This window comes from Macrobrachium nipponense, chromosome 15 (genome assembly GCF_015104395.2).
Source record: "Macrobrachium nipponense isolate FS-2020 chromosome 15, ASM1510439v2, whole genome shotgun sequence".
Taxonomy (NCBI): Eukaryota; Metazoa; Arthropoda; class Malacostraca; order Decapoda; family Palaemonidae; genus Macrobrachium; species Macrobrachium nipponense.
This window is the reverse complement of record NC_087208.1, coordinates 17,058,871-17,069,518: the sequence shown is the minus strand read 5'-3', so window position 1 is coordinate 17,069,518 and position 10,648 is coordinate 17,058,871. Positions and strand designations below refer to the sequence as shown.

Genomic DNA, 10,648 nt, shown 5'->3' with positions numbered 1-10,648 from the left:
CGGGAAATCGCGATGACTGTGTTTACTGAGACAATAGTGGCCAAATGAAAGCAGTGATAAGGTGAAGTAGATTTCGAGAGGATAAATTGCCCGGGCAAAATGGACCGTGAACTAGTTCAGGAAGATAGACTCATTTTCATCAAGATGCAGAAGAACGAGTTTTCCATTCTACTAGTAGTAGAAAAACTGTACCACTAGTTACATGCCGTCGGTAAGTGGAAACGGAAGAAATGGACGGCAGTCTCCTGCTACCTGTTCTATATGACTGCATACCTTTCAAATGGTAGCCTACTCTTCTTTCTGGTGGAATGAAAATCGTGGCGATGATTTTGCGCCCTGTAGAGGGTTAATGCTGTCAGTGCACCTCATGCGGTGTACTGAAAGCATTACTTAGGTTCTTTGTAGCGTGCCTTCGGCCCTTGCTGCAACCCCTTTCGTTCCTTTTACTGTACCTCCTTTCATATTCTCTCCTCCATCTTACTTTCCACCCTCTCCTAAGAGTTGATTCATAGTGCGACTGCGAGGTTTTCCTCCTGTTACACCTTTTTAACCTCTTACTGTCCATTTCCGTTTCAATGCTGAAGGACCTCATAGGTCCTAGTACATGGCCTCTGGCCTAAATTCGATATTTAGTTCAATTCGGTAATTTATACAAATATAATGACCAATTCCATTACCTATACCCTGTTTTTTTCCATCGGTCCATCCGCCTGTGGTGTTTTTGTATGGTAACACTGCGTCCCGGGCTTTACATAGTTACGGTATGTATAAGTTTTAGGTAAATAAAAGGATATCTGGGTGTACATTTGCAACTGAAAAGTGTTTTAACAATTTACTGTATGCGAAGTACACCGTTAATATTCGAAATAGGATATTATCATTGTTGTTGATTGTAAGCTGAATGTAACTATCTAAAGTCCGGAACGCAGTGTTACCATACGGAAACACCACAGGCGTATGGACAGATGGAAAAAAACAGAGTATAGAATGACATTCGGATACAGAATTTTGTAGTACTAATGGGTGGATGTTCATTCCCCATGGAGTGGCTTAAGACATCAGTCAAATTTCTGTAAAGTTCATTACTGTAATAATGTAATTGACGTTCCACTTCCTTTTAGGCATGACAATTTCCATGCCATTCGGATATCTCCGACACGTTTTCAAGTCTTGGCAAGTGATTGAGGTGGAGAAAATATTACAAGTTTCTTGCACAGTTTTTCTGTCTTTCCTCTGTTCGATAATTTAATAAATCAAATAAAAGATAACAATGAATTTTAGCAACGAAAGTATTAAAGCTGCACATAGACTATTATATGTGTGGTTGTGGTGGTCAAGTTGAGGAGCGCCTCAGTGGCGTGGTTGGTATGGTCTTTACCTGCCACCTCTGTGGCCGCGAGTTCGATTCTCGATCATTCCATTGAGGGGCCAGAGATGTGTAATGGTACTAGAAGTTCACTCTCGACGTGATTCGAAGTCGGAAAGCCGTTGGTCCCGTTGCTGAATAACCACCGGTTCCATGCAACGTAAAATCACCATACAAACAAATATATTTATTGTAATATATTATTCCATGAATAATATATTACAATAAAATAACACAGCTTGAAAAATATTATTAAAAGTATCATAGACTTTTCATGCAGGATAATTTCTCTACTACCTATGACACCAGTTAGACTCCCAAATGTCCACCCCCAACCTTACCCTACCCTGAAAGGATGGCACAACACAATTACAGGCACCATGCCAACTTATTGGGGCTGAGATTATTACGTGAATACAACCAGTGCCACTTATTACGTAGGTGGGCAAATAACCCACTCTGTAACCACATGCTGACCATTGACGATAGTTCCACCCATAAGGCATCAATAGTAAAAAAGAAAGAAAAACAAGGAAAATCCTTATGAATTCCAAATGGTCAAGTGGCCCCCTCACCATGGCTAAATGGTCCTGTATCTGGGGGGGGGGGGGCGGGGGGGGGGGGGGGGGGGGGGGGGGGGTTTGTTTGTTAATGTCATGAAAGCGAGTGCCTGCAAGATAAATGGGAATAGCTTTGTGTGAGATTGGAAGAGTTTTGTGTACTGCAGATGAACCTTATGTATAGGTTATCAAGCAGCTAACAGTGTGGAATTTTTTAGCAGAGGGGTATCATCCATGACTAAATAATTTTTTATGTATGTATATGTATATATAGAATTTATATATATATTATATATATATATATAATATTATATATATATATATATATATATTATATATATATATATATATATTATATACTATATATATATATATATATGTCATATCACATTTCCCGTGATTCATATACATTATATCGAGCTACAATGTCCTTTAATATCTAATTCGCTCTACCTCGGATTAATTATATTTTCATATATGCTTAACCGAAGGGGGAATTTTTTCTCGATAATAGATTTGCCTGGACCAGGGCGCGAACCTATGGATCCTTTCAAACCCAGGAACGTCAGTGAAGCCTCTCGCGGTGGTGTAGTAGGTAACGCTTCACTGACGTTCCTGGGTTTGAAAGGATCCATAGGTTCGCGCCCTGGTCCAGGCAAATCTATTATCGAGAAAAAATTCCCCTTCGGTTAAGCATATATGATATATTAATTCTGAGGTAGAGCGAATTAGATATTAAAGGACATTGTAGCTCGATTTATATATATATTATATATATATATATATATATATATATATATATATATATATATATATATATATATATATATATATATACAGAAAACTATAATCATGGATGAAACTTCTCTACAGAAAAAATCAACACTGTTAGCTGCTTGATAACCTATAAATAAGGTTCATCTGCAGTACATAAAACTCTTCTAACCTCACACCACGCTATTCCAATTTATCTTGCAGGCACTCGCTTTCATGACATTAACCCCCCCAACCCCAACCCCCCGAGATGCAGGACCACTTAGCCATGGTGAGGGGGGGCCCACTTGACCATTTGAATTCATAAGGATTTTTCATTTTTTCCTCTTTCTTTCTTTTTACTACTGATGCCTTATGGGTGGAACTACCTCAATCCTCAATAGTCAGCATGTGGTTTACAAGGATGGGTTAATATTAGAGTCTGGATTCCCTGCATTCTTTCCGGTTTTCCAGCCTACATAATGAGTGGCATTAATTGTATTCATGCGATAATCTCAGCCCCAATAAGTAGGCATGGTGCCTCTTAATTGTGTTTGTGCCATCCTTTCAGGGTAGGGTAAGGTAGGGGTGGACGTTTGGGAGTTAGTTCCTACTGGTGTCATAGGAGAGAAATTGTCCTTCATGAAAAGTCTATGATACTTCACTAATATTGTAATATATTACTCATGGAAAGATCCCATATAAAAGGAAGTGCCCCTGAATCTTTAGATCCAGGGTTGGGGAATGGGGGGTGGGGGGCTGTCCCCTGGCACCCCTTCTTAACTTGATCATGTCAAATGGGCACATCCTTGGGTGCACTCCTAAATCCAGACTCTGTCATCCAGATTGTCATGATCACAAGTAACATGATGTTTTGGACCAGGTAGTAATCTTATCTCCAAACCAGAGGGTTTCCTGTTGTCTAGCAAATCTGCAAGCTCCTCCCGCCATTGTTGACACACCAGGGGAGGTTCTACATGCTGGAGAATGTAATATTAGACTATTGCACTGCAGTTGGAAATCAATTTGCAGACTAATGAATGACCTCCCCTCAAGGTCTATGACAAGGAGGTACACCTTTCTCCTCAAGGGAGTCAGAAACCTTAGAGTCAGTCACCATAGCTTCCTCTGAGGGAGTAACATGGCTCATCTGATGACATCATGACAAAGCAAATTTTAGTAGATTGCTGGTGTCTGGAGGAGAGGTGTTGACTTGCATCAGAGCATCAACCCAAGAGCAAACTTTGTCCTGAGAAGAGATGATGTGGCAAGCTAACATGTATGTAGTCTTCACTTCTCAAAATGGTTTCAACCAGGGTGACCAGACGTCCCGTATTTATGACATTTGTCCCGTATCGACCCTCCCCGGGATGCCTTTTGTCCCATATTTTCAATATCTAAAAAAAAAATACAATAAACTAGCAAAATTTTGCAGAATACCAGGTAAAGGCACGTCAACGTGAACGTTACATGATTCATCACTCGGTGTTAAACGTTCGCTTGTACCGACTGAGAGCACATGAGGGCAAGCCAGGCGTGTATCTGATTTTTTAAACCTAAGGTAGCATGTCCGAGTCCGACAAAAAGTGCAACAAAAAAGTGAAGCGAGAATGTACTTTTAGACAAGAGTGGCTAAATGACACCGATTTAAAGCAATGGCTCGTTAAGGCAAGACACTTTTGTTATTAATATCCTTTAAAGCTGCAAAACGTGCTTGATTGCAATATTCTAATGCTTTGGCACATGTAATGAACAGCTGTTTGCAACAAAATCTACAACGAATGCACTTTAAAACAAAAGAAAAGTTAATAAAGAAGACTAAGGAGGACTTTGCCTGCGTCACTGCGTGCATAACTTCGCATAAGTTGTGTCTATATTGTTCAACTACCTCTTCAATTTAAGTGTCCCGTATTTCAATTTTCAAAATCTGGTCACCCTGGTTTCAACTACCTATACTCTGTTTTTTTCCATCTGTCCATCCGCCTGTGGTGGTCGCTCATGGTAACACTGCATCCCGGGCTTTAAATACTTACGCTATGTGTAAGTTTTAGGTAAATGAAAGGATATCTTGGTGTACATTTGCAACTGAAAAGTGTTTTGATAATTTACTGTAAGCGAATTACACCAATAATATTCGAAATAGGATATTATTTAAAGCCTGGGACGCAGTGTTACCATGCGCAATCACCACAGGCGGATGGACAGATGGAAAAACACAGAGTATAGTATAAAACACTTTGGTTCTAAGAACTTCCCTACTCTTCCCTAAGGGTAAGGAATGAGGGGTGGTGAAGAAGAGACATACCAATGGCCAGAACTTTTTGACCCACCTTGCAGTCTACTGCAAATCCTCAGACACAGTGAAAGGGGCTGCAGCTAAGCCTTCTGGGGCAGCCATGCCTTCAAGTCGGGTGTCGGAAGAGGATCTCCTCTCCACAAATTTGAGGTTAGGGACTTAGAATTCGTCCTGTTGAAAGGGCAAGGAGCCATCCGACCCCTTATGTACCCTGCTGAGGTTGGTAGTCCCTTTCCACATGCAAAAAAAGGGGGATGCCTCTCATGCCGCAATGAGGCAAGGACAAGACATGAGGCACAGACATGGGTAATCTGTACCCTTTAGGACAGGTGCAGAATACTTTTCAAGGAACAATGTCCCCCATCTCATGTTCCAGTACCATTCCAAACCTACCCTCCAGAATCTCCCAAAGCTCTGGCCCTGTTAACAGAGGTGATGGGGATGATGGATGAAGATACACAGGAAGTTGTAGATAACCAACTTCTAGGTTTTTACAGTTGTCTCTTCCAGGTGGAAAAAATTATGGAAACTGGTGACCAGTCATTGATTTCTATTGACTGAAGTTTGTCCTACAAACTCTGTTCAAGATGGGAACAGCATAGCCACCAGGTATTCATACAGGTGTTCACCTTGGGCTTATTTGCAGGGTATGCCTTTCCCTCGTTACCTGGATGTCTGGTCAGTTATAGTGTCCTCTGAGGTGCTGCTGCTTTAAGACAAAGGACACCACCACTCATTTTGTCATGATCTGGGGGTTTTGTTAATCTGGGAGAAATCAGTTGCTCATATGCGAACATACCTTCGGTCTTTAACAATAGGATATTTTCCAAGCACAGCTGGTGACCGGTTATTAAAATCAGTTTCATGCCAAGCAGCAAAGTATCTTGGCATGCTTACAGACATGGCAGCAGCAAAAGTCTTTCAGTTAGACTTTCACATCAGAATGCTAAAGGAGGTTTCAGCAAACAGGCAGTCCCTAGTTTTAAGTGGACTCGGTTATCAGCGATCAGGTTTTATGGGGCTTGTCTAGCACCATAAAATTTGCAATTTATGGCACCATAATGGGACAAGTTCTGGTTATTGGCACCGATAACCGGTTATCGGCACCATAAGCCCTATTATGGTGCCATAAATCCCTAAGTTTCAGTTAATGGCGGTTTTCTCTTATCGGCACATCCCAGGAACGGAACCCCCCGCCAATAACCGGGGACTGCCTGTAGTTCCTGTTGTGACTTAGGAACAACCAGCTTGTTCAGCCCAGGCAACTCCACCTGCATTTGGTTCAATGGAAATGGAAGGGACAGTGATTGGCTGAAAGCAACCTTCCCAACTCAACCCTTGAGTGGAGAGGAAAAGGAGGTCCTTCCCTGGTGGCTGGATAATGGGAATTTCCTTGTTGGAGTGCCCTTGAACTCCCTACTGCCAGAGATGCTCATGTTTTTGGACATGCTAAAGGAAAGGGGGCCACACTCCTAAGAGGCATGTGTGGACAGAGGATGAATCTTGTATGACATTAATGTCTTGGAAATGCAAGTGGTACTCTTAGCCATACAAACATTCCAAGATAGTGTGAGGAGTCCCTCTCTGGTGTTGATGAGTGATAACAGTTTTAATGGCTCACATGAACATGCAGGGTGGATGGTTTCCTTTTGATTCTGTCAACTGGTAAGGCAGGTACATAAGTTGTGGTTCTCCACACCATCAAGCTGTCTGCCAATTAAATTCTGGGTAGGAGGAATATTTTTGCAGACTCAACTCAAGTCTTCAGGGGCATGTTGTATGAACAGAGGGGCCTTAGCACCCTTGTTTGCTGGAAAGGCTGTTCAAGCTTAAAGGAATACCAATGATTGATCTGTTTCCCACACAGGTAAATAGGAAGCTCCCAGCTTTCTGCTTCTTCTTTCCCACCATTATCTCTACATTATGAGGTCGGTTGCCTGATGCGCCTTCTCCACTGCATTCAATTAAAAGCATCATCTTCCACCAAACCTCTTCTCTCCGTATCTTCCTTCACTTTATCTCGCCATCTAATTCTCTGTCTCCCTCTCAATCTTCTTTCTCTAACATGTTCCTCCCAAGCCCTCATCACTCCCTCTTTGCCATCCATCCTCAACACATGCCCATATCACCTCATCGTGACTCACTTATTACATCTAATCTTTACTAAGCCTGCCCTTCTTATTTTGTCATTTTCCAATCTCAAGCAGTGATATCCACATAATCCACCTCAGCATTATATCTCTGTTCTCTCAAGCATTACTTCTTCCTTAATTCTTAGAGCCCATGTTTCTGATCCATAGATAAACACTGGTCTTATCACTGTGCTATAGATCTTGACTTTTAGCTTGATTGGCATTGTCTTATCACATACTACTTCAGCTACCTCTCTCCTATCCCCCAATGCAGTTTTTATCCTACTGCCAACTTCAGCCTCACATCCTCCTTTTTGTCTTCAAGTAGTTCCAAGTATTAAAACTTCTCCACCTGTTTTATAATCGAGCCTCTTCTTTCTTGCATTACTATTCTGCCTCTGTCTTCCCTACTGCTCACCAAAACCTCTTTTATTCTCATTTACATTTAAGCCACCCCTTTCTAAAGACTCCTGCCACTCTCCAACTCTTCTCTGTAGGTCTTCCTCATTTCCAGCAGTAATCACCAGGTCATTGACATACAACAACTCCCACAGCCCTTCATTCCTGATCTCTTCACTTATCACATCCATGACTAGCACAAACAAAAATGGGCTTAATGCTGACCCCTGGTGTAATCCAACACTAACTTCAAAGTTTTCTGTTTCCCTAACTGCTGTTATTACTTTGTGTTCATTCTTTGATCTATCATCTCAACCAGCCTAACCAACTTTAACATCACTTCTTTTGGTATTCTATTGTATGCTGTCTCCAGGCCTATAAATGCCTCTTTTCCTGTAGCTGTCTTACTATGAAGATGGCATCCACTGTCCCTCTTCCTCTCTCATGAATTCATACTGCTGTTTCCTGATCTTGACAATCTCTAATCCAGTATCCATGCTCTGCTAGTTTAATTCCCCTGTAGTTACCACAATCCATAACATCTCCATTCTGTTTATATATATGTACTATATACCATTAGACACTTTCCTCCCAGTCCCTTTGCATTCCTTCCTCTTCCCATAGAGCTTTTAATAAATCTAGCATCCATTTCTCCCCCAATGAACCTAGTAATTTGATAATTTCAATTTGGAACCATGGACCAGGTGCTTTACGTTCTTCATTTTACTTAATGCTCTCTTCACTTCTGTATCCTGTATCTCCATCACTGGTCCCTCTACCCTCTGTGCTTCCCCCATCTCATCTCTCTCATTTTCAGTATGTAAAAGTTGTTCAAAATACTCTTGCCATCTTTTCTTAATGTCTTCTCTATACAATATATATCTATCTGTCCTTAATGACACCCATCATCATCATTCATCATTTCAGTCTTCAAAAGTCCTTTGTTGGATGTAGGCCTTCCCCAGGTTCCTCCACAGATTTCTATCCTCCGCTGCTCTGTGCCACTGTCATTTATGTTGGTCTAATTCATCTCGCCAGTGGGTTTTTTTCCATCTTCCTTGGTTTCTTGTGCCTCCTTGGGGCATCAAGAAGATTGTTCATGATGTCCATCTGTTGTCTGTCATCCTGGCAATGTGCCCTGCCCAATTCCACTAGCTTACTGATGGTTTCAAGGATATCCTTTACTTTAGTTTTTTTATGTAAAAATTTAGCTGTTTTTCCATCCTTCCAAGTTAGATCTAGCATAATTCTCTCATGTGCCCTCTGCAGTGTACATAATTTAAGGGAAAGCTTTTTTGTTAGATTCCAAGTTTTGTCCCCATAGGTGACTATAAAATTTCCTTTTTAAGATGATGGAATCTTCTTATTTTTTAACACTGACTGGCTCTTCCAAATGCCTGCCATCTGAGGGTTATTCTTCTTTTTATTTCACTCTCTTTGGAGGCGTCATGTAGAGAGCTTCGTTGTTCAAGGTAGATGTAGTGGTCCACTGCCTCAATCTGTTGATTTTCAATTTCAAGTATGTCATCTGCATATTCAGTGTATTTATTGCTCATGACTTTGGTCTTATGGAAGTTCATGTGGAGGCCTACTGATTTGCTTCCTTCATTTAGCTCAGTGAGCATTTGTTGAGGCTCTTCTTTGGTGGGGATAATGATAATGATGTCATCAGCACATCTTAGGTGACTTAGGTATTCTCCATCTATTCTTATTCCTTTTTCTTGCCAGTTGAGTTGTCGGAAAGCTCTCTCCAGGCAGGCAGTAAACAGTTTGGGTGAGCTTGTGTCACCTTGTCTGACTTTTCTTAAGTTGGAATAGTTCTGAGTCCTTGTGGAAGTGAATAAATAATGTTGTATGGTCATATAGATGTGACACATTGATGTGAACTAAGTAAACGCCCTGTTTTTCCAGTGCTGACATGACCTCATATCACCCAATTTACCCAAATCCTGTCTCTGCCTTTTCCTCAAATTTGAAATCTTATAGATATCCTTTTCTCCTTCTCTTGTTCCTAGCCTTTCATTCAACTGCTCTGCCGCCCTTCCAATAGCCATACCTACCCTCCTTCTCGCATTTCTTTCCTCTTCTCTGTACCGTCCTCTGCACCCTGTGCATGCCTTACTTTCCAATCCTGAAATGCTTTTGATTTTCTTTCAACTGATTCTTGCACCTTTCCATTCCACCACCACTTTTCTTCTCTTGACACTCCATATCTGCTGGTTCTTCCCACCAGTTCCTCTGCTTCCCCCACATATTTCTCTCATGTCTGCCCAGATATTTTCCACTTTGTTACACTGTCCAGATTCTACACTCCCCTTTCCAGCCATCTCTCACACAGTCGTAAATTGCTCCCCCTTTTCTCCTTTAAGGTCCCAATTCTTAACGCTGGACCTCTTCTTTGTCTTTTTGGGTTTCCTACCTCTCATTGTAAAATCCATCATCACCAACCTGTATGTCGTTTAAAGCACGCTTCTCCCAAGATCACTTTGCAGTCCATCACATTGCTTTTGTCAGCTCTCCTAACCAGGATGTAATCTATTTGGCTTTGCACCCCTCCACTTTCATAAGGTATCAAGTACATACTTATCCAACTTCAGAAACCATGTGTTCATACATGCCAATTCAAAATTCTGAGCCATCTCCAATGTATAATCCCCATCTTCATTCCTAATTCCAAACCATGGCCTCCATGTACCTCCTCATACCCATCTCTTCTCTTTCCCACCCTGCCATTCATATCAGCTCCTATTATTAGTTTCTCCTCCTCTCTCACTGTTCTAATGACCACCTCAAATTCTTGTCTAAATAATTCTTTCTCTTGCTCTTGGCACCCCATCTGAGGAGCCTATGCTGATATTATATTCACTACTTTGTCCCCTATTATTATTGGAATCTTTAAAAGCCTATCATTTACTCTCTTTACTTCTACCACTTTTTCTTTCCAGTTCTTCCTTACCATAATTCCAACTCATTTCTTCCGTCTCATGACCCACTGTAATAAAGCTTATTCCCATTCTCTATCTCTCTAGTTCCACTCCCTTTCCACCTAGTCTCCTGCACACACAGGAAATCTATCCTCCTCCTCTCCATCACATCTACTATCTCCCTCAGTCTTCCTGTTAGAGTACCAACTTTCCATGTA

General features: G+C 41.3%; 2 protein-coding genes across 2 annotated transcripts in view; one reads left to right on the top strand and one right to left on the bottom strand.

The window, feature by feature from the left end:
* The first annotated feature begins 6 nt into the window (after positions 1-6).
* The window catches only part of LOC135227007 (zinc finger protein Xfin-like), a 42,869-nt gene continuing 32,227 nt past the window's right edge, over positions 7-10,648 (top strand). Inside the window, exon 1 of the mRNA XM_064266760.1 lies at positions 7-211. The gene's annotated coding sequence lies outside the window, so the exon portion shown is untranslated. The remainder of the gene's footprint in view (positions 212-10,648) is intronic.
* On the bottom strand, positions 8,877-9,717 carry LOC135226628 (uncharacterized). Its single transcript, XM_064266343.1, has 2 exons — positions 9,629-9,717; positions 8,877-9,333 (listed from the first exon to the last, which is right to left on the bottom strand). Exons 1-2 carry the CDS (start codon positions 9,715-9,717, stop codon positions 8,877-8,879), a joined length of 546 nt encoding a protein of 181 aa, XP_064122413.1.

Coding starts and splice junctions, on each gene's coding strand:
- LOC135226628 (XM_064266343.1), bottom strand. CDS start 9,717: ATGGAGTGTCAAGAGAAGAAAAGTGGTGGTGGAATGGAAAGGTGCAAG. Junction 9,334..9,628: donor AAGCATTTCAGGATTGGAAA/GTAAGGCATGCA, acceptor CACTTCCACAAG/GACTCAGAACTATTCCAACT.